Source organism: Diceros bicornis, unplaced genomic scaffold, assembly GCF_020826845.1.
Source record: "Diceros bicornis minor isolate mBicDic1 unplaced genomic scaffold, mDicBic1.mat.cur d_74_multi, whole genome shotgun sequence".
NCBI lineage: Eukaryota > Metazoa > Chordata > Mammalia > Perissodactyla > Rhinocerotidae > Diceros > Diceros bicornis.
Window position 1 is genome coordinate 2,110,086 of NW_026690930.1, and position 24,585 is coordinate 2,134,670.

At 49.7% G+C, this 24,585-nt stretch overlaps 1 protein-coding gene across 1 annotated transcript; it reads right to left on the reverse strand.

Moving 5' to 3' along the window:
* On the reverse strand, window positions 1–23,150 carry LOC131402344 (tubby-related protein 4-like). The gene is given in 17 exon segments (XM_058537166.1): window positions 1–114; window positions 1,277–1,311; window positions 1,642–2,046; window positions 2,049–2,207; window positions 2,210–2,235; window positions 2,237–2,777; window positions 2,780–3,146; window positions 3,149–3,354; window positions 3,357–4,049; window positions 6,459–6,602; window positions 9,484–9,577; window positions 10,797–10,941; window positions 14,262–14,411; window positions 21,541–21,580; window positions 21,583–21,769; window positions 22,826–23,050; window positions 23,139–23,150. Coding segments are annotated over 17 exon segments (3,543 nt in total).
* Window positions 23,151–24,585: the final 1,435 nt, after the last annotated feature.

Genomic DNA, 24,585 nt, shown 5'->3' on the forward strand with positions numbered 1-24,585 from the left:
TCATTTCAGGCGCTGAGTCACGTTGGCCAGGGCGACGGCGAAGGCCTGCACAGCGAAGGGGTACTGGAAGTCCAGGATGTACGTATTGCCGTCGATCCTTCCAAACTGCATCACCTGGGGGGCGAGGGAGGGAAGCAAAGACATTAAAGCACAAACAAGGTGGGACACAGGGCAGCCGGGTCTGGGCAGCACCTGCTGGAAGCAGATAGCACGGCCTGCGAGATGCCAACAAAAGTGACTCTGATCAAGCTTCTCGATCTAACTACGAGTTTGGTGGAAATAAAGGAGCGGAGGAACATGTTAAACAACGCAGTGGGGAGACAATGAGCAGACTTCAGGGCATGGAAAGCTCCACAGGTCAAATGAAGGGGCTTCCTCATCCAGGAAATGGAAAAAGGAAGAACAAGTAGGAAAAAGAATCTACAGGCTAAAAGGGGCTGACGAGAAATATCAACTGCAACTGTCAATGTCACTACTCAGAGAGGGACAGAACGCCACCGCCTCTTTCCCAAGCCTGCTTGCCCTTGTCATTTCAGTATTCATGGGGACCACGTGACATGTATTATTATGCAACATGTTATGTACACTTATTTATTGTCTTTTTTCCATTTTTGTAAACTCCATCAGGATAGGGATTTTCTGTTTTCCTCATCGATCTAATTTCAGCACTTAGAGTAAGGGCTGGCAAACTCTCTGTAAAGGGCCAATAATATTTTAGCCTTTGTAGGTCATACGGTCTTTGTCACAACTGCTTAACTCTGCTGCTGTAGGGCAAAAGCAGCGGTAAATTATACTTAAGTGGATGGGCGTGGCTGTGTCCCAATGAAACTTTATTTATAAAAAGCAAGAGCAGATGGACTGGCCTGTGGGCCACACTCCTGGCTCAGAGGATTGCCAGGCACACAGCAGGTGCTCAATCAACATTTGTTGAGTGAATTAATGAAAATGAGATTTAAATAGGAGAAGTGAAGGGAATTCCAGGATGGTGGAGGAGGGTAGTTCCAGAACAGTAGCTACACAGCAGGGCTGGGGCTACCCGTCCAGGTTGGAGCAGGAAGAACCGACAAATTACCCAATGTGTTTGCACCAAGAGGGGATTTGCATTCCGCCAGGGAATCAGCAAATGACTTAATAATAAATACACAGAGAAATTAGCAAATAAGCAAGCAAACAAAAACTGGGTAATTATTATGTCTGGGGGGAAAAAACCACTCTCCAATAAAAAAAGAAATGTGATTAAACCATATCACATGGCTCAGCTCTGAACGGTACTTACTGGCATAAGGAGGTGACCAGTGACTACTGATTCAACTGGGAAGGGGGGCAGGGAAAGTTCACGTGTGTGTAGTCAGAGGGTGGGGGGTGAAGAAAACAAACCCTCAGGTTCCTCAGGAAGAAGTCAATACACGATGCTGAAAACTGAAAAATCACCAAATACTAGACACCCTGCTCTTTACAAATATGGTGGCAAATACCAGAAAAAAGCCAACAGAGGTGGAAGCACGCCCTCTGGGGGAGGCTGAGGTTTGGGAGCACGCAGGGGCCTCTTAGGGGTCCTCTCGGGTCTTGTAGAAGCATTTGACTTTAAAATATCAGTGCATGTGTTACTCTGATGAGAAATAAAGACAAGACAGCAAGTACCCCTGCGTGGCCTCGTCCACAGCCGCTGCTTGTTGGCCATGACGTGCACGAAGCCCTGGCTGCGCGGCAGGCCGTCCTCCCGCTCGCTGGCCCTGCGGCCCTTGGCCTCCTCCGGCTCGCCGGCCGCGCGCAGGCTGCGCTTGCCCTTCCAGCCCGTCTGGCCGCCCTGGCTCCGGGTCACCAGCTCGTCCCCGCTGACGCCCAGCCCGGGCTCGCTCTCCCAGCTGTCCCGGAACCCGTTCGTGTTGTTCAACTTCTTCCACTTCAGCTGGTCTTTCTGACTCTTCTCTTTCTTCTTCTCCCTCCCCAGACGGGGGCTGGAGATCAGGGAATTCAAGTCGCTCCGAGTCCGAGCCTCCTTCTTCATCTCGCCCTCTGTGGTGGCCTGAACGTTTCCCTCCTCGCTCGGCTGTCCATGCGCTTCCGGCTCTTCTTCCCGAATGTCTCTGTCCGCTGGGGGACCGGACTTTCCGTCAGGGAGAGGACTTCCTGGAAGTTGTCAGCGGTCTCTACCATCACCTCTGTGCCCAGGTGGCTCTGGAGGTCGGTGGGCGGTGGGGACACGGGGGCTTCTCCACCACCAAGTGTGCCTTGGGGGAGCGTGCCCTGGGGGTTCTGCACGGGCGGGCACGCGCTGTAGGAACTCCAGGGGTGCAAGGCGACAGGTGGCGGCTGTAAACTCCAGCACGTGCTGCTTCCTGGATACATGGGGGGCAGGGGGCAGTAGGAGAGGGGGGGCGGGTAGGCGGGCTGCAGGACCACGGTGGGCTCCTGTTGTGCAAACTGTGTCTGGGACAGGGTGTCTTTCGGGGAGCAGGGAGCCTGCACTCCCGGCAAAGGGAGGGTGTTATAGCTTCCTGGGTAGGGCACTCCCATCCCATAGCCCGTCTGGAAAGTGGCAGTCGGGCTGGCGGGCAACTTGGGGGAGACGAAGGGCACTCGGGACACGTCCAGGTGCTGGCTCTGACCTGCCATCAGAGGGGACAGTTTCAGGGGGTTGGGCACTGCAGTCTGTGCTGTCCTGTCCTGGGGAACCCAGATGTCCTCCCCCAGCACGGGGTCCCACTGGTGAGGGGGCGGCCGCTTCCCGGCCACCGCAGCCTCGGGCAGCGCGGGGTGCCGCAGGGGCTTCTCGACGGACAGTGCTGGCCCAGCGCCTCGTCCTCGGGGAAGGCCGAGTTGACATAGTGGGCGCGCTCGCGGGCGCCGTCGGGCGGGCTCAGGAGGCTGTAGGAGGACTGCGGGGACAGCGGGGACGTGCCGGCCGCATGCGCCCCCGCCCCCGCGCCCTGCTCGGCGCGCCCGGCCGCGCCCCCGCTGCACTGGCTGCAGGTGTAGAGGGCGGGCGGCGGCCGCGCGGGGAAAGGCGCTGCGCCCTTGGGCTTGGCCGGCGGCTGCGGCGGGGCGCGCGGGGGCTCGGCCAGCTGCGCCGTCCGCAGCGCCGCCTCGCGGTTGTTCCTGCGCAGCGTGGCGTGGATGAGGCTGCTGTCCGGCCTCTGCGCCGCGGCCGGGCCGGGCCCAGCGTCCCGGCGAGGGCGGGATACGGGGGCGGGGCCCCCGGTGGAATGGAGTAGCGCGGCACCGTCAGGCGGTGCAGGGTCGCGCTGGTGCAGGGCTGGGGGACCTTCTTCTCGGTGGCCGTGAGCCTCAGGGTGGCCGAGCTGCCTGGGCCGGGGAGGGTGTAGGTGTTCCCGGCGCAGAGCATTGGCGTCCGGGCCGGCACACCTCCTCCACGCTGCCGCTGCTGTCGAAGGTGGTGATCCTCTCGTAGCCCAGGGGCGGCTGATGGTGCGCCGCCGTGGGGTACAGCGAGAAGTCGCCCTTCTTCAAGCACACGTCCACCGGGGGCTGTGGGGGCGGCAGCGGGGGCGGCGGCGCTGCCGTGGTGGGGGCGGCGGGGATGGTTCCTGGGTAGGGCGGTGGGGGGCTCATCTTCGCCACCTGGACCTCCTGGAGGGCACTGAACACCACGGCGTCCCCCTCGGCGGCCAGCTGCGGCACCGGCCGCAGGGCCTTGGCTGGCTTCTGCAGGTGCTCGTGGTCTTGGTCTCCGTGGTCCACCACCGACAGCTGGATGGCCCCCTGTGCTGGCGGCGGCAGGGACAGCTGAGGGGGCTTCGGAATGATGCGGCCCATCTCCACGCCTCCGAAGATCACCTGTCCAGGGTTGGAGTAGCGGTCCGAGATTGCATATGGGTTGGCACTGTCACTTGCATGCTCAGCTGCCCCCACGGCCATGGTCTGATTGGTCAGGACGTCCAGCTGCACGTTCTGATTGGCCAGCAGGGACTGTACCAGTCCTATGCTCTGCGTGGGGGACATAGCTTGAGCTGAGCTGTGGATGGGCGGGATGGGGATGTTCACGGGACACGGTGGGTTGTTCTCAGGCACGCCAGATGCTCCAGTCACTGGAAGATTAGAAAAACCAACTGCTTACAAAACAGTGCCATGAAACTGGGTCAGAATAAGCAACTCATCTAGGCCTTTTACGTATAAACTGTAATTCCTACAGACAGATGCCTTTGCGTGGGGAAAGCTGGACCCTTCCTTCAAGTTACACAAAGCTTCTCTGATGTTTCTGGAAGGACACTGGCAATCGGTGGGCTCTGGAGCTAAGGGCATTGTCAGAGCATTTCAATGAATACTTCTGAACCTTCTGAGTGTGGTGCCACGTGTCTGAATGGTACTATGGCAAATAAATGTTTAAGGACACTTTTTACTCATGATGGTCATAAAACGGCCCATTCTTATGCAAGAGGAGGGCAGTGGTACAGTATGAAACTCCACTGAGGACTCAATGCCTAGGCTTCTGAGTAGGTTTATCCAGGGTTTTGGATTGGTTAGTGTGGGAAGTGTCGTGGGGCAGATGCGTATCTGAAATTTGTATGTAAATTAATTTTCTGTAAATAGAACCATGTAAAATGCAGTAGAGAAACCAATGATAAGAATCCTCTGGCAGATCTGCATATGAGGGGAAGGATCATTTCCTAACTTTACTGCTTTTTAGCATTTCAAACAGTATATAAGTTAGAGCCACACTGATTAAAACCCTGTAAATCCACCCTATTTGCACACAGGAGGAGTTTAATGGAGTGTGCGTTTGAGCAATCATCTGCAGACCACACGCAGGGCCTCAGCGCCACTGTTCAGTACTGCCCTTTCTAAAGAGCCCACAGAGCACTGGAGGTCTGCTCATCTGGGCCTAAGTGCCACGTGACTATGAGCACGTGTGCAGGAAACAGGCATTAACAGGAAATTGCACAGGCTGGCTGACCTTTCACCAGAACTACAGAGGGAAGCCAGTAGTCCATCAAAAGCTAAGCCCACCCTTCGTGCCTGTGACAGACTCATCCCCCTTCCCTGGGGTCCTCCACTGAAATGTGACTGTCCCCTAGCTGCAAGAATCTAGGTCCTGTCTCAAGTTTTCTATGATTCCTGTTCAGATCCCTCTTCCAGATGCTCTCTCCTCTGTATGGAGTACTGAGGGCAGGCGTCTTCCCCGCCGAAGGAGAGTCTCTCTGTTGCGTCACCAGCAGTACGTGTAAGCCCTGAGACAAATCATTCCTCCTTTCTCTGGGAAGCACAAACAGTGACGACAACAGCAGCAACAGCTGAGCATGAGAGAGCTAGATTAGCCACATTCCGGGAGAACGGAGGGCGCTAAGGGGAAAGTGTGAAAGCCACTTCTAAATCCAAGGTTCTGAAATAGCAGGAGAGCTGCTATAAAGCTCATGTGTGAGGTTTCACCAAACTGCAGGTTTATGGGGTTGCAAAACCTCGCCCATTAGTCCAGAACATCTGCTCCACCCATGAGGAGAAAGTATACCTATCAGAGAACCAAAGACGGCTACTGTCAGAAAGTGCAGTAGAATAATTTTACACGCAGAAATCTGGCTGAAGGAAGGTCAACAACGCCCCCAAGTTCAGAGCCCGAGTTGGGACGCGTGTCCCTCCCCATCCCACGGTGAGGTCCAGAGCCCCTCGTTTGAGAATGACAAGATACAGGAGGAGTCAGTGGCCGTGTACGGTTCCTCTGGCTCAGAAGCCAGAGGCTTTCAGAACCTTGCTTGGTTCTGAGTAGAGGAGCCTCTATATTTATAAAATTGCAGGTGGACTTTTTTGAGAATAGTTACATATAAATAATTGGTGGACTACTTAGAAATCATTCTAATAATCAAAATAGGATCCCCCCCAGTAGAAAAGACTTAAATTAAGATGCTATGGATCTGAACGTTTGTAAGTTGAGATTTTAAAAACTTATACCAGCTTTGACCTTGAACTCAGACCTGGCCTCTATGCACTGAGACACACTCTGCACATTAGGAGAGAGACGTTCCGCCCCGGAGGTGGGGCAGGTTTGAGAAACTGGGCTCTGTGGCACCACAGGGAGATGCCATTCTCTAAGCAGGGATTGAGAGGATGAGGGCTAGCCTGGGGTCAGTGAGACTGGGTTTCAGTCCTGACTTGACTGAGTCCTGATGAGTCCTGTTAACTTCCCTATCTGGGCATATGACTAAGAGGACTACCGAGAGGATAAAGTGAGATGGTAGAAGTGCTCTGTGATCATGAGCCATCACGGCCACCTCATCGTCCTTGCTCTGGTAGCTCCCCTCCTCCCCAAACCAGTGACAGTAGGTGACCTTTCTCCAGTGACACGCCACCACACCCACCAACCTTACTGAGGAAGTTGTACCTTTTCCAAACCGAGGCAGCAGGCACGGACTGACATGTTGGCATTCTTGACTACTTACCACTCTGTCCCCGTCGCGACCCACTAACAGAGGGCTCGTGACAAACCAGTTGATGTGTGAACACACCTGGTAAATCATCCTCATCTTCACTGACAACATTCGGGTTGAAGACAGGTAAATTAACATACTCCATGGAAATCTTCTGGACCTCTGGGAGATAGATGGTCATCTGCCGCGGCTGGAGATGCAGGAGGCTGGTTTTATAGATTACTGGTGGGAGGAGGAAAGCACGGTTAATAGAGACAAGCCAGAGGAGAGCCAAGGCATCAACAGTCATGGGAAGAGACGTGGGGTGACCTGCGTGGGCAAGGCCGGAGACTCTGAGAGCAGCCCTCCACCTCCTCTGGCGCACGACTGGCCACCCCGGCCACGGACTGGATTCGGGAACAACAAATTCTCAGTCTAGCCCAGAATTAAAAACCTATCTTAGACAAATTCTTTTTAGAATGAGCTGGGTTATGACAAATGTATTTTTTAAAAATCCCATTTGCAATCACCAGGATAACTTGGTGGAAACAGTTGTGATAACCAGAGAGCCAAGCTCAGGGGGCAGTCAAGCAGCTACTGGAGGGCAGCTACGCGGGGAGCAGCAATGACACTCGGGCTGTATTCGGGACTGGATTCTGGGCTTCCTGGCTTCCAGTTTCATGCTCAGGATAGAGAATCGCGGAGAACTTCCACACAGTTTCTTTAAATGCTAAGATTTAATTTCATTAACAGGGACCTTTAAGAGAAGGCCTAGACTGCAACTAAAATATTTAGAGAAGACAAAACAAGTTGAAAAATAATGAATCTGAATTTAAGTTTCACAATAGGTTAAAATCAGGATGAAACTGTCCCGTCAACTTTCTCTTATGTTTAATACTCTTTGCTGTGAGATATGTAGAGGTTCTTTAATTATTCCTATTCTTATTTTTTATTAAGATGAGCCAAGTTCTACCTGCGAGGCTGTCACCTCACAGCCTGGTGGCTGACTGGCCAGCACTCCCACAGCTCCAGGCCTTCTGCTCTGAAGCACCGTCGTAAGGCTGCTCCTTGGGCTTGAGTGGGCTGAGACGCCTTTTCCACGCCAGGGGTCGTTACAGGTCTTATTCATGTTTTCCTCTCTCTTGCCCACAAAAGAGAGTTTGAATTTTGCCTCAAAAATTCTGGATGGTTCCATATAGCTTAAGAATTAATGCATTAAAGTGCTATTCTTTGTCGTTCAGATCGACAAAAGGATGTAAAATTAAAAATCTCAGGAGGGATTTAAAAAATAATATCAGTTGCCTCCAGGGAAAAAAACTAGGTGGTTGGGGGTGAGGATAAGAAAGATTTTTACTGTATATTCTTTTAAATCTTTTGAATTTTGAATTTATTCCACATTTTTAAAATTAAGAAATGCAAAAAATTAAAAACACAAAAATTTCATGAGCCTGATCATTCTAATTGAAGGAAACAAATTATTCAATGTAATTATCCAATTATTCAATATAAAATATCCAACAGCACTCACTTTTTGAATCTAACAGAGTGTCAAAGATTATTTAATAGGGCACCATATGTAACAAACCCTCTAGAATCCCAGAGTTAATTTCTTCTCTCTAGCAGAATCATGTGGAAAATTCTTTTAGCTTGACAAATGAAAACGCTCTTTTTAAAAAGGTCAACGATTAGGACAATGATTTCACCGCAGTCACACACCAAGCTTTTGTCTTGGGCACTGAGATTCCTAATACAGGCCCTCCCATCTTAAGGTCCTCCTTGACTTCTTTATGGATCCACTCAACATCCAAGAACTAAGGGCAGAATGAGAAGACCCGTTGAGCATAGGTGCACGTCCATTCCTTTTGTCAACATTTGCTGTAGGCAGATGGCTAAATTCTCAGATTACAGGTGTGGGGTAACCATGCCTCTCACACAGTGGTTATTAGAATCACCATACATATCATGAGGGTGCTGCTGAATTACTGAAGAGCAGGCTTTTGTGGTCATGAGAGGGTTTCCCGGCTGTTGAAAACATGAGAGATTTCTTTCCATTATGTGAATGGATTGTCTATTGTTATTTTCTAAGTCAGTTTTATGTTTTACTTTTATTCTTTTTTTCCTTTGAGCTGAGAAACCTCAAAATGAAAAATCCAAATGCAGCACCATTTAATGTCTCTGAAGATGCATACACAGCAACAGGTCTTTTTAACATCTGCTTTGCAAGAACTATTTGTTTTAAAAGATCTAACTGTGTCTGAAACAACTCTAATGGGCAGATCCAGAATTTTTCAAAAACTATTTTTGGTAGGTTACACAGACCACATTCAAGATGGGGCCACCAGCCATCGATGAACCCCACTGGCTAAGCTGGCCTTCTAGAGAGACGTGTGCGTGTTAGATGATCAGGCAATGTAGCAAGGTGGGGGACAACACAGGCCCTTAGCCCACACAGAGATGTGGCCATTAGGATGAAGCTGCTTTGAAAAGGACCTTCTGTCATTTCACTCCTTCACGGTCCCCTAGTAAATATGACACGTCAGTCATTCAAGCAGATACAAAAGAGAAGGCAAATTCTGGGTTCTGCCCAGCCTGGTTCTCCCTGGGTTCCATTTTCCTCGATGTCTCAAACTTCTCATGGAGAGGATATTTATCTGGTACTTAGAAATGAAATCCAAAAAGATTTACCACTAAGAACTGTACTAACAGTCAGCCAACTTCTTCTTAAGGTCTTGAACACTTTCTTCTTGACTTTCTTCAGGAGTTTCTTCTGACTCAAGAACCTAAAGACACTGGTACCAAAATCTGTCCACAGTAAAAGACCAGAAATCAAAGTAACCAGAAGCCTATAAGAGCTTTGATAGAGATTTCGGCTATTTTGTCATTTTTGTAAGTCAGGGCTTGTATAAAAAAACGAAAACACCAGTGGCAAAAAAAGAATTTGAGTGATAATTCTAATTTTTGTGAAATCAGAGTGGCTAGAGTCAAACTTTGGAGGTAAAATACATGCTCATCTTTTGGTGTCATAAGAGCGCATTTTCTACATTAGGCCACCAAAGGTTGAAATTGCTTATTCAGCCTGAGTTCCAACCGGGACAGTGGGAAGAGAACAGGACGCAGTTTTTACCTGCACCGAGGTTGGTTGGCAGGAAAGCAGCCAAGCCCACAATCTTAAATTTGGTTCCCCAGATATTAGACATGACCTGAGCAAGATAGTTGTGCTGTGGGAAAAAAAAGGAGAAAAATCACAATCTATTTCCATATTTTCTATTGATCACTCAAGAAGTAAGGACGTTAACACTTTTTGCTTAAAAAGCCACACGTGGGCACTGCCAGAAATATTCACTCTCTGTCATTCCACTGTTTTTAAGACCAGTAGCTGCCTACAGCATGTCAGGCACCCATTTGCAAGTGGTGGCTCAGCGAGCTGTCATTCTCAGGTTGGGAGTGGGGGCGGGTGTGTCCCGGTGTGTCCACATGTGTGTAGGTTAAAAAGGCACAAAAGTGATTTGGGCACTTTTTTCTTTACCTCTCCTTCCTCCCAGTCACTGAACCAGAGAGAGCACCTGGCTCTGAACCCATTTTCATCCTTGATATTTCTCCTGGAAACATCAGCTGCACTGATACCAGTATATCCCAAAACTACCCAATTATCTGTTTCTTATTCAATCAAATTTTTAAAAATTTAAGAAGTTATCACTATGCCCAAATCATGCATGAGTGTGTGTGTGTGTGGAAGGGCAATAATAAAGATGAATAAAATACAGCTCCTCAAAGAGCTTAGAACCTAATGGAGGAGAGAAGGCCTGTAATTATTTATATACAAGGAAGTGACTGAGAAATGTCCTAAGGGAGTTACAAACAAGATGCTCTGGGATTACTGTGGCTGAGCCAGGGGAGGAAGCCTTCACGACAGAGGGGAAGTTCTATCTGGAAGCATGTGGGCAGAAAGGAGGGTGAGGAGATGGAGCGGGTTACCCAGGCAGGGCAAAGGCACAAAGGCGGGAAGAGGTGAGTCAACAGTGTGGCTCTGGCACCTGGAGAGGAGGGGGTGTCGAGGAGGACAGGAGGGAAAGACAGGCCAGGCCAGGCAGTGGGGCTGTGACCAGGGATTGGCTCCTGCCGACACTGGAGTCACTGAAGGGTCAGAAGCGGCTTGAGGGAGCAGAGGTGAGAAGTGTGGCTGTGTCTCAACCAGAGCTACCTGTGAGGAGATTCCTGTGGCAACAGGGGGATGCCCGAGGTGGGAAGAAGGCCCCTCGGGATGTGGAGGTGATGGGGCATGGAGGAGGGCAGACAGGCTCTGGTTCTCTACGCCCGTGTCTGCAACTGCAGTGACAGGCACGGAGAGGGGGGACCGAGGGTTCAGCGGCCATCAGGCACACACTGAGGAGGGGAGCGGAGCGTTGGATTGGGGGACCACCCGAAAGCCGACACTACCTGAGTGATGTCTTCAAAGGGAAACTCTCTTCGCGTCAGGTTGGGCGAGCCAATGGAGGGCTTGCGCATCGGCAACGGTGGAGACCTGGAGATCTCCTGTGCCTCCCGGGACAGCTTGGGGGACTTCCGAGCCTCAATGTTGATCCTGCGGAGGCAAGGCCCCGAGGGTCAGGCGCCCCGGTGGGGACGGCGCCTGCACTCCTGGCACTCCCTTCACTGTCCACCAGTCACCGTGGATGTGCCACTCCCAGGGGCCAGGTCCCTTAATTTACCCAGGCCCCGCCCGCCTGCTTCTGCCTTATGAACACAAGGAAAGAAGGACAGAACTGCATATCGAATAATATATATTCAACAATATAGTGAGGTTCAATCGAGTGATTCATTTGTAAAGAACCTCAGAGAATTAACTTTCTACTGAAAACTTTCTACTGACTAATAGTAAGTTTGGAATCGTCCACATGTCTTCTGCCAGGGGTCTGCAAAATTCGTCCTGAGGAAAGTGGCGGGTGGAAGAGGCGTTTCTCACCTAAGTCCACAATGGCGTTACAGTTCCTAACACAGTGCTGGGATTTCAACAGACTTACCTAGCATCTCCCCCCTGCAATATTGACATCAGATCAGTGGATCTAAGTTTTTCTGCTGCCTTTTGATCCTATGGTATATCTCTGTTCCTCAGTTCCTTTGTTTATAACATGGGGACACACGTGTTTAATGGCAGTCTACCCCAAAGAGAGTGTTATAAAAGTGAATATGGTAAGGTTGATGACGTTCCCTGAAAGAAAAGCATTAAGCCTCACAGATACTGCTTGAGAGCTTGATAAGACACCTAGGGCTCCCAAAGTGTGGGAGGACAGGGGGACCGAGCTGGTTAAAGCTCTGAGCGAGGACAACTGGCCTGGCTGCTGCGTAGGGGCACTCAACACTGAGAAAGACGGAAGGAAAGAGGACCAGCTCCAGAGACCGCAACATCCGGGAGCTTTCCAGGGACATTTACAGGTGAAAGATTTGGTTGCTTATGTATTAAATGTCCTCTTCTCCTTAAGCAATGGGAAAAGCCAAAACACTGTAGAAGTGTAGAAAAGTTCATAATTTTATTTGTAATTTTAACAAGCCTAGAATAAAGATGAAAAAAATAAATCGAACAGATTGCTGGATATCTGGATATCTATATGGGAAAAAAATGAACGTTTACCCCTAACTCAGACTATACACAAAAATTAATCTGAGGTGTAAATTAATCTGAGATTTAAGTGTGAAGGCTAAAACTATAAAGCTTGTAGAAGAGAACAGAAGAATATCTCATGATCTTAGGGTAGACAAAACAGGACAAAAGAATTTCCTAAACAGCACACGAAAAGTGCTAATCATAAAAGAAGAAATTCACATTAGACTATACAGCAATCCATATATCTGCTAAAGGACTCATAGCCAGAATACATGAAAACTCCTACAACTCTAAATAAGAGAAAAACAACTCAATAAAAAATGGGCAAGGGGCTGGCCCAGTGGTGTAGTGGTTAAGTTCACGTGCTCCGCTTTGGTGGCCCGGGGTTCAAAGGTTTGGATCCCAGGTGTGGACCGACCCATTGCTTATCAAGCCATGCTGTGGCGGTGTCCCATATGAAGTAGAGGAAGATGGGCATGGATGTTAGCCCAGGCCCAATCTTCCTCAGCAAAAAGAGGAAGATTGGCATCGGATGTTAGCTCAGGGCTGGTCTTCCTCACAAAAAAAAAAAGGTGCAAAAGACTTGAACAGACACTTCACAAAAGAAGATATCCAAATGGCCAATAAACATAAAAAGCTGCTTAGCATCATCAATCATTGAAGATATTAGGATTAAACTACCATGAGATACCACTATACACCTACCAGAATGGATAAAATTATTTTTAAAAAATGACAATACTCTGTAGGTGAAGATGGAAGCAGCTAGAACTCTCATATACTGCTGGTGGGAATTTAAAATGGTACGACAGGCACCTTGGAATACTGTTTGGCAGTTTCCAATAAAGTTGAACATACGTCCACCCCGTGGCCCTACAACGCACTCCTAAGCATATACCTGAGATAAACGAGTGCATACGTCCATAGAAAGTCTTGTAGAAGAATGTCTACAATGGTTTTATTCATGATAGCCCCAAACTGGAAACTACCAAACATTCAATTGGTAAACGGAATAAACAAATTGTAGTATATTCATTACAATGGAATTCCACAGAGCAAAAAAGAAAAACTGTTGATACACGCAACAACATGAATGAGTCTCACAATCATTATGTTGATTAAAAAAAGCCAAATAAGAAAATAGGACATGTGGTTTGACACCATTTATATGAAGCTCAAGAGGAAGCAAAACTCATCTATGCTGACAGAAGTTAGAGCAGTGGTTACTCTAGGGAGTGGGTATCGAATGGGAAAAAGTACAAGGGAACTTTCCGGGATGATGGAAATATTCTTTATCTTCAACTGGGTGGTGAATACACTGGTTTACCAACTGCACAATGCATTATGTGTTTACAATCTGGGCAGGTACGTATCTGCACGTACATTAGACCATCATTTCACACAGCATCAAGAATTTTAGAGCTAGAAGGATCTTAGTGAAGATCTGCTCCACTCTTTAACTTCATAGACAAGGAAACTGGTCTCCAGGTCATGGATCAACGTTACATTCTGAGGTTACAGAGCCCTCGGTGGCAGGGTCAGGACCAGCAAGGCAGGGTTTTTTATCTATGACACTGCAGGCCCTTCCATCTGCTTTTAGCTTTTTGCCACTCTTTAGGCCAAACCCTTAGGATAGAAATTTTTTTGTGTTTGTGAAGAAGATCAGCCCTGAGCTAACATCTGATGCCAATCCTCTTCTTTATTTTTTTGCTGAGGAAGATACCCTGGGCTAACATCTGTGCCCATCTTCCTCTACTTTATATGGGACGCCACCACAGCATAGCTTGACAAGTGGCACATTGGTCTGCACCCGGGATCCGAACCTGCGAACCCCGGGCTGCCAAAGCAGAGCACATGAACTTAACCGCTATGCCACTGGGCCGGCCCCCCAAACATTTTTTTTAGAATACTATTTTTTCCAATTACAGCATCAAAGGCATTTGATTCGGCATTCCTTTCAACACATTACATACACTGTAAAACCTCTGTCTTACTGTTCTCAGACCAGAAATAAAAACAAGTAAGCCAGAAAGCTACGGCCGCCCCTGCCACCCACCACCAGTGCTGACCCCTAGAAGTTCTGAGGGTTCAGCAAACTTCTTCCTGGGGATCTTTTGCTGTCCTGAAGGGAAGAGTAAAGGAAAGCTATAATTATCACAGGCAGATCTTCCAGACGACAGACTTGGATTGCCTCTTGCTATGCTCCTCTGGTGTGCGTTAATGGGATTCTGCTGCAGACACAACACAGACACACCTCCAGAGGCTCAAAAAGGGAGGACGCCCCTACAGACCAAGATTACCTTGGGAGTTTGGGTGATTTGCTAGCTCGGGAGATTTTGGGATATTTCTTGGCAGCCCAGTCGTCACTCAGTTCGATGTCACTGGAGTCTGAGCAGTTGCAGCTGTCGATCATGGTAGAAATCAAGCTGTTTCCATAGATTTCATCGGGTAAGATACCAAGCAGTAGATTTTAGGGAAGTGACATCAGTTAGACCCTCACGACGATCATTACTAGGAACTAAGGACAGCCTGACCCTATAGGCAGCGGTTTGAAGTCTACAGGTTGAAACAGAAAGGAGCAGAGCATTGTCTTCCTTTTACATTTTTATGCCATTATATTTTCTAAGCAAAAGTAGTCCATTACTTCTGCGGTTAGCAAATGGGCGTGGAATTTTAATGCCTCTGGAATGTACAACAGTCTGGCACTGTTTACTGTGCCAAACCTGGCAACAAAATGGCCGCGCTATTGTGCCTCACCACACACCAGGCTCCATCTGGGTTCACACGGGCAGCCTGGGAATCCAGGCCGGTCAAGGGGCTTGCTGACTCACTGACTCCCCCAGAACCTGCTTCTGCCCTGGGACCGGGGAAGGCCCTTGTTGGTTCTGGGCCTGCTCTGGACTCAAGACCTGGCAGAGTTGGGTCCATTTCAGGGACTCCGAGAAATTTATGTCTGGCGTGTCAGAACCGTCTCCTGGAACCGCCACAAGGATGCTTGCCGGGGGGGGGGGTGGCTATCCCACCTGCTAGAGGTGCCTGCCTGCTTTGAGCAACGGCTGGAAGAAGACCTGTGTGGCAGGACTTTCAGTGGGAGCTTTGGGTTCTCCTGAGGGTGCCTGCGTGGAAGCCACTCAAAACAACCTTGTCAATTGGCCATTAGGTAGAAGATTAGAGGCCCCAAGGCAGAAGACGACAGACACAGCAACGGGGCGATCACAAAACTGCAGAGTAGATGAAGTCCATGTTTAACATCCTCCTCAAAACCCCTTCTCCTTTGCTGCCTTCCTCACACGGCCTCACATCCCCTCACATCCCTTCACCACCCAAACCCTGCTCTGCCCCACCCCAGGTCTGCCCTCACTGGAAGTACCTCATTCTTCAAAATCACTTTGTTTTGCTGACAAAAGCCTCATTCCCTCAAGGCTCCAAGAGCCTTGCCAGGCAATAAAAAAGCTGCATCATTCAATCACAATGAAATAATTTATAGACTATGAGCGATTTTACCATTCAAAAGGGCTGTTTACATTTGAAAGAATGAGTTTGTAATCCAAACTAATCTCTGTTTCTGAACACGTGGAGGTGACATCTGTGTGGAGGTGACATCTGTGAACAGGGCCTCTCTGAGGGCCCTGGAGGCAGAGCAGAACAACTTGGCGTGCTACTTGGAAGGAGACTAGCTGACGCCCGATCAGTGTTACTACATCGGCCTCTTCATCAACTACTTCCTGAATCAGAAGGCACGACTCGTGAATCCAGCAAGCTGGAGTGGTGTGCATCTGAGTTCCATCAAATAAAAAGGCTTAATTCACACGGCCCAAGCAGTGCTTTACATTATTTAACTTAGGAGCCCTAGATCAAAGGAAGTTTGGCCACGATTCCAAAATGCATATAAGCCCACAGAACGCTTCCTCTGTGTTCACGAGCACAGAGCCAGTTCACCGACCTGAGGAAATTCAGTAATGTATTGTCCACTCAACACCTGATTGACTTGCTGATGCCGGGGTTTTGTAATTGCTGGATGTCATACCCTTTGCTTTTTTCCTTTACTCACGTCTTAGTCTGTGTGGGCTGCTATACCAAAATACCACAGACTGGATGGCTTATAAACAATAGAAATTTACGTCTCACAGTGGGGAGGCTGGAATTCCGGGATCAGGGTGCCCGTATGGTGGGGTTCTGGTCACGGCCCTCTTTGGGGTTGCAGACGGCTGACTTCTTGCTGTGTCCTTGCATGGCAGAAGGGGCTACTTTCTGGAGCCACTTTTATAAGGCAATAATCTCATGATTATAAAGGCTCCGTCCTCATAACCTAATCACCTCCAAAGGCCCCACCTCCTAATTCCATCACACTGGGCATCAGGATTACAACATACGAATTTAGGGGGGCATAAGCATTCATAACCACTTTTATTTTATTGTCTGTCTCCCCAACTAGTGGAAGGAGAGTTGCCTGTCTCGCCTCCTGCTGTAACTCTAGAGACCAGAACAACGCAGAGACTGGATAAATACTTCCTGAAAGAAAAACGAGGTCTCTCCCTGCTGCCTGGCTGCACCCCAGACTAACTGCAGCAGGATCCTGGGAGTGGACGCGGGCACTGTCGATTTTTAAGGCTCCCCGGTGATTCCCATGAGCAGCCAGGGCTGAGAACCACTTGCCCAGGAGCAGAAGGACTTCCCCATAGAACGGACTTAAAGGGGGCGGCGTGAGAAGAAGGGAGTTGCTTTCTGAGACAAGCCCCAAGTCCTGCTTGTTCAGTGTTACAGTTACACACTTGGAGGCTCATCACTCTGCTCCCTGTCGTCAACAACTAGAAATTCAGTGCAGCACGTAAGAGTAAGACCCAGGGAGCCTGGGGGTGATGGACATCTGTACCTCTTATTTCTAGAGATTCTGTCATTAATTTATCATGAAAATTCTGGAAGAAACATACAAGTTGTAGATAAATGTAAGTTGATATTCCTCTTTGAGAACAGAAGGCTGAACTGTACTGTTTGGGGCTTCACATCCCAGTTTTGTCAGTTTGCAAGAATATGCTTATTTCATCTGGGTTGAGGCCTTTTCAAAACACACAGCCCAAATCAGGTATCTTTTTAGAATTTTAAAAAAATCTTTAAGCACAGTTTCAAAGCTTTTAAATAAAAGTTCTGTCTTAGTCTGCTTGGGCTACCATAACAAAATACCACAGACCAGGTGGCTTAAACAAGAGAAATTTATTTCTCACAGTTTGGGAGGCTGGAACTCCGAGATCAGGGTGCCAGCATGCCAGATTCTGGTGAGGGCTGTCCTCCTGGCCTGCAGACGGCCACCCTCTCACTGTGTCCTCACGTGGGCTTTCCTCAGCGTGTGTGTGTGTGTGTGTGTGTGTGTGTGTGTGTGTGTGTGTGTGTGCAGGGAGATCTCTCTTCCTCCTCTTACAAAGCCACCAATCCTACTGGATTAGGATCCCACCCTTACAGCTTCATTTAACCATAATCACCCCCTAAAAGCCCTGTCTCCAAATACAGTCACATGGGGGTTAGAGCTTCACCATATGAACTTGTGGGATGGACACAATTCAGTCCATACATTCCGCCCCTGGTTGCCCCCTTATTCATATCCTTCTCCCACGCAAAATACATTCATTCCATCCCAACACTCCCAAAAGTCTTAACTCACTCCAGCATTAACACTAATGTCTAAAATCCAGAGTCTCATCTAAATATCACCTGAATCAGAAATGGGTGAGAGCCAAGATACGACTCACACTGAGGCAAAACTCCCTTCCAGCCATGAACCTGTGAAACCAGACAAGTTACGTGCTTCCAAAACACACAAGACGGCAGCGGGTCAGGCACAGGGTGACATTCTCATCCCAAAGGGAGACACAGGAGAGAAGGAAGGGCCCCAGGCAAGTCCAAAGCCTAGTAAGGCGAATTTCTAGACCTTAAGGCTTGAGAATAACCCTCTTTGGTTCAATACTCTGCCCTCCAGGCCCACTGGGGTGGCAGTGTCACCACACAGCTCGAGGTGAGGGTCCCCACGGCTCTGCGGGGCTGGGGTCTTGTCCTCAAGTCTCCGGGTGGAGGCTGTCTGGCCTGCTAAAATTGAGGCAGTGGCCCTGATGACCTCTGAATCGCTTTTGGGGTCATTTTTCCCTCTTGAAGAATAGTGCATGTTCCTATCCGACCAGCTCCATCATCCCGTCCTGTCAAATCCAGGAAGTCAACAGCCTTCCTTCGTCTCAGCCCGTATGGACAGGCTGAGAACTTTCCAAATCTCCAAGTTCTGGTTCCTTTTTGCTTAACAATTCCTTCTTCAGTGTGTCTCTCTCCTCTCTCATTTTACTATAAGCAGTTAGGAGGAACCAAGCCAATCCTCCAAAACTACTTAGAAATCTCTCAAATATCCAATTTCATTTGCTTGCAAGTTTTATCTTCCACAAAACACTAGAACACAGTTCAGCCAAGTTCTGTGCCACTTTACGACAAGGATCGCCTTCCTCCAGTTTCCAATAACATGTTCCTCATTTCTGTCTGAGACCTCACCAGACATGGCCCTAATATCCATATTTCTAATGTGTACCTCAAAACCCTTCCAGCCTCAACCCATGACCCAGTTTCAAAGCTGCTTCCACATTATAGGTATTTGTTACAGCAGTTCCCCACTTCTTAGTACTAAAATCTGTGTTAGTCAGGGTTCTCCAGAGAAACAGAACCAATAGGAGGCAAATACATATACACACACATACAGAAAAAGAGAAAGAGATCATAAGGAGTTGGCTCACGCGATAATAGAGGCTGACAGGCCCCAAGGTCAGAGTGCCAGCCTGGCTGGGGTCTCGGCTTGTGGATGCACACCTTGCTGTGTGCTCACGTGGCCTTTCCCCAGTGTACGCGTGCGTGTCGAGAGAGAGCTCTCCCTCTTCCTTTTCTTATAAGGCCATCAATCCTATCCCATTGGGACCCTACCTTCCTTAAAAGCTCTATCTCCAAATACAGTCACATTGTGGATTGGCGTTTTAACATGTGAATTTGGGGGGGGGGGGACACAATTCAGTCCATAGCAAGCTCTGACTAAAGATTTCCTTTGGAAAATTTGTGAACTTTTGCTAAACAAAAATTATTGGGATTCATGCTATGTATTATAAAACGCACACTGGTAATTCTGAGAAACACATTTGTTAAGTTACTTGGGGGACATTTACAACAGGGGATCAAAAACTTCAGAGCATAGCAATCCCCTGGGGCCTCCACTAAGTTGCAGATTTCTAGGCGTCGTCTCCAACGTGCTGAACCAATCTAAGGGGCAGGCCTAGGAACCTGGATTCAAGTAAGTATCCCAGGCGATCTGCGGGAAGGTGGCCCATGGACCACATCTGAGAAACGACGACATGGAGGACTGAGAGAGTTCATCAGCTTCTCACGATGAGCAAGTCCTGGCTTCTCAAAGTCAGGAACCCTCTCCTCTCTGAACCAGGTTACGTCTACCACTCGGTTGGAAATTAGTCATGTTCTGCCTTGTGACACATCGTCTATTTTTGTCTCGAGGTATTTAAATCTTGACTTTTTTATTGAAATTTTCAAGTGTTAAGTTGTCTTTCACCCAAAAGGGATCATGAACTCCCTGAAAGCAGAGATGCCCCGGCACTGCTTCACAACCACAGGAGACCCGAGGACCGTGTACAAGGCAGGCACTCAATACGTCCCGCCTATCTGCTTTGCTTTACAGCCTTTTCATTATAAAAACACAACACCTCCTTCCCCACAGGCCTGTTAGCAACCGGGCCAGCCTGTGTTGGGAGGAGCTGACAAATGTGACCACTACGGAGAAGCAGGCTGGGACGCTTAGGTCAGGTCCACACAAGCAAGGTCTTAGGAGGCTGCAGCCTTGTCCCTACAGCACAGCCCCCGCTGCTTCTGTCCTGTTCTTCAGTGGGAAATTGACGCACAGGAGCGGGGGAACAGAAGCAAGCTCTTCACATAACTTCCCGTCAACACTGAATCCGAGCATAGGTTTTATAAAACTGCATACACGGGAGGAACCTTAGAGACAACGACCCCGCTGAGAACCGGCGATGCGCCCTCAGGTTCAGGACCTTTCCCAAGTCCCCCCATCAGTCATCTCTAACCGCCATGGCTCCTGTCTTCTCTCTTCCCCTGAAACTGCAACTTCCTTCTAAGTTCACGTGCACTGCTCTCTGGCTTCTCTCACTTTGCCTTCCTTCCTTCTGAATCTTCCCTCTCCCTCCTTTCCACCTGCCTCCCTACCAGCCTCCAATTCTTCTCGCTCTCCCTGCTCTTGGTCCCAGGTCATCACATGACTCAAAAGACGAAATAACTGACTAATATCCAATTTTTAAAGTATAGTTTCACTGCTTTCAATTTTACACGGTAACACTGACAGCAGAATGTTGCTACAGATGCGGAGCATTCCAATAAAGAAAAGCAGACAGCAAGTGGATCGACTGTAAAATACTGAGGTGGGCAATTGAGGCCAAGGTTGAAAAAGCCCATTGCACGTGACACTCGGCTAACTGGTGATGCTACACGGCGCAGCGGCTTCAGGGACAGAATGGGGGCAGAGGCCAGTCTAACGGGCGGGAGAGGGAACAGGAGATGGGAAGTGGAGAGAACAAGTATGAACTAATGAAAACAAATCTAATTCAACCCACATTGTCCCACGGTCAGGCGCTTACCAGGCACTGGGGGTACAAAGATGACTCAGTTCCCTCCCTCCGGGCCCTCAGGATTCAGGGACTGTGTGCCCCCAGGGATACCAGCAGCTCAACTGACTGACGGGCGATGGGCACAGAGGGGACAGCTGCTCACTCTGCTCTAGGTGACCGGCAAGATTTCACAGGGAGGCGGGGGAACGTTTGAGCCGGCAGGTACTGCTGACAGAGGCCACAGGCCTCCACAGTGACTACAAACAAAAAGAGCAAAGTCCCTTCCCTGGAGGCTCACACTCTAGGGTCCCAGAGACAGGTGCATAGTGAGCCCCCTGAATACGGCAACGGAGTCATGAAGATTGGTATAAGAGAGTCTTTAGAAGGAGGGAGTGACTGTCATGCGAAATCTTTACGGACCAGCAAGAAAGTCTCCTTGGTCATCAGCTAAAAAGCAGCTAAGGGTGGCTTAGCGAGAGCAGAAGCAGGATCCCAGCAGGAGGCTGAGGAGCAGGCTGAAGGTCTGAAGCGTTTAATCCTGTCACTCGCTCTGGGGGGCAGCGACGGCACCTCACTGCTGTTTTGACGGTCTCAACAGCACATTAAGGCCCTCAGTGGATACCTGACAAATAACTGAAAGAGGAGGCTGCCATTCCCAAAAGGCCCGCGCCAGCCTCCCCTTGATGACAGCCGATGTCTCCTCCCCCCACAGCCCCAGCCACACGGAGCCTCAGGAGCGCTCTTAAAAACCCGTGGGAAAGTCCACTTAGGGAATCGGTAACTTCAGCAGGATTTTGGAAACGGAGTAGCTTCAGGGATGTTCCGCGCTAGCCAAACGTTCACAGATAGGCGTTACCTTTGCGTGGGCAGTCAAGAATACCAGTCCGCACCCCCCGAGAGGGGTCTGCAGTCCCTGGCGAGGCGCCCCCCTGCGTTGCTGTCTGACGGCGGGTCCGTGATGACGAGCTCCGGCGCAGCTGGCTGACGCGCCGCCCCTCGAGGACGCGCACGAGCCCGCCCAGGTGCTCCAGGCAGAGCGTGTGGCACGGGCCGCCCACCTCCGGGCCGCGCTCTGTGCGCTTCACGGTGCCGTGCAGACGCTCGTTGCCGGCCGAGGGGCAGCTGACAAAGTCGCGCATGTTGTCGGGGTCCGGAATCGGGGGCTGGAGGCAGGACGTGGAGAGAAAAGAGCGTGCACATCACTGATTACCCTGGCGGAGCTCTGGCTGGCAGCTCGGGGAGGGTTAACTGTGCGGTGCGGAACAATGACTCCCAACTCTGGGCGCACGTCACAACCTCCTGGCAGCTTTCAGAGACCTCAGCCCGGATCCCACCACAGACGATGGAACTGGAATCTTGTGGGGGTGAGCCTGGGCACGTGTATGTTCTAAAAACTCCCCAGGCGATTTTAACGAGCAGCCAGGGTCCAGAATCACTGGTGTGGAACCAAGAGTGTAAAGCAACTTGAAGAAAATATCACAACAGATTCTAAAACTCGGATGTTTTAGGAAAAAATTAACCAAGAAGTCAATCTGATACTTAGAAGCAGAGACAGAAAACAAAAAAGAGAACACAGGAAGCAACCTACGTGCGGAGGGCCAGAGGGAACGGGGAACCCACACTGGAACAGCCACAGGCAGGTCCAGTCCACATACCACCATAGCGACAGACCAGTTCTCAAGCTCCAGTCAGCACAGAGGACGCTGACAGCGAGGGCTGGGTGAGGGCCGCCCCTCCGCACAGTGATGAGGAGAGCAGGCCCCGGGATTGACAGGGTCCCATCCTGACCGTTCCCCTAACGAGCCACAGAGCAAGTCCCTCACTTCTAAGAACGCGTTTCCTGCTTTCTCAAGAGGGGATAACGGCAGCATCTGCCAGGGAGTCAGGACTGAACAAGGCAGACTGATCATCAGGACGACAACGGCAGCCACGCTCGGGATACTGCCTCTGCCATGAGAAAGCTAATGCCTATCACACAAGGTGACTCTCTTGTGGACACTAAGGGTGATGCTAGGGACAGACTGCGCGCGTGGGAGACCGAGGTGGGACTTTGCGGAGCCGCACACCTTCATCTTGCAGAGGAGCAGACGTGACTTCTGTGCTCCTGCTCTGGGACTCTCGCCTGTGTTCCTTGTCTCGGCCCTCCTCTTGGCGAGCCTTCGGGAACAGGCAGCCAGCACGAGTGAGGAAGGAGGAGAAGGTGAGTGGAAGGGCTTCACCTTGATGGTGGGGATGAAGGCAGTGGGGAGGTGGGAGCAGAGGCGGGGGGGCGAGGTCAGCTTGCTGACGTCTTTGTCCTCTCGCAGGGCGCTGGCAATGGCCTGCTGGCACAGCAGCTGCAGGCCGGACACGCGGTGCTCCACATGGACCACGTACAGGGCTGGTCCTGATGCCATCAGCAGCCACGAGTCCCGGTGTCCCCAGCAGATGGAGATGATGGGGCGCTGCCAAGAAGTGAAGGGAGACTACGCTTAAGCTGTCGCTCTTGTAAGCAAAGATCATGCACGCTTGTGTCAAGCCAATTCAAGTGACCTGATAGTTCATGAGGATATTGGTTTTAAAAAGCACAAGAGAGGATGTTAAATACCATATTACAAAAATTCAGTATTTCCATTGAAAAGCAGTTAGATCCCCAGGCCACAGCACAAAGCACTGGAAAAGTTTTACAAAGTTCTTTTACACGTATTATCTCATTTAATTTGGTGCCATAAAACCTAACTTAGCTCTTATGACGTTTCTCCCAGGAGATGCAATCAGCCTGGGGGACTGTACTGCATATTCCTTACTGAAGCTCTGCTATCTGGAACCCCAAGTAACTGGTGGTAGGTATTCCCATGGCTTGGGGAGGTGGTAAGGAGGCAGACCAGACGGCTCTTCCCTTTTGTCCCGACAGGGAGCATTTTAGAGTCAAACCATCACTGGATTTGGGGTCATGAGCTATGTGACCTGGGAACTATGATGTAACCCTTGGAAGTCTCCTACTTTCTCATGAGCAAAATGGGAGCTGTGAGGACTAAAGGAGATGAAAGACGTCAAGTGCTCTGGGACCTATTACCAGTTATAACCCATAGATATTAAGTCACTGTTATTCTCAGCCATCCTCGAGCTGATGGGGCAGAAAGAAAGTAGAAAGCTATCTGGAAAGGGGAGAGAGGGGAACACAGCCCCTGTGGCAGCTGCTCGAGGGGTCTGTGGCCATCATTTGCTTTGAAAAGGCAGGCTGAAATCCAAATGTGCAAGTTAGAAACTAGTTGTACTGAAAAAAATCCAAAGCTTTAGGGGTGCCATCTATGTAAGATGAGCCAAGGAAGAAAGAGGGAGGTGGAGGGAGTGATGGAGAAGCAGCGAGGGAATTTCTTCACTCCGATCTGGACAGATGGAGTTCTAATTTAATGAGGTCTTGAGGGGTTTCAATGATCAGAAGTGGGGCTATCAGATCTTTTATATGAATGACAGATAGGAACAGAGTTTTCCCAACACTTTAGTGACAAACATTAAGATAAAAGGAACACATGAAGACGCTTGCTTAAAATCGCCTCCAGGGTCGGCTAATCCTGGTTTGAACTTCAAAACACAATGCGGGGCTGAAGATAATTCATCTTCCATTTCCATCACAGTGAGGCCAGGCAGTCACAGCCTGGTGGACGAGGACCACGGAGCCTAGAACTCAAGTCTGGGGGCTTCCGGCGTACTTCCAAGATGGGCCTCCTTCTAAGAGGATCCCACGCGGAGGGTGGACCCCAGAGAGACGCCTGTTAATTTAGAGCAAGGCAGAATCTCTGCTGAAGACAGGGCAGACAGCACATTAAAAATACACACCAAATGTATTTGGTATCATCAACCCCCTTACGTGCAGGTTAGGACTAAAGTTCTATTCCTACCAAAGTCATGCTTAATCTTAAAGATACACGCCACCCGCCACCCCTGAGCCTCCTAAGATAATATGTACAACTTAGAGCTCAAGTCATGAAGGACAGTT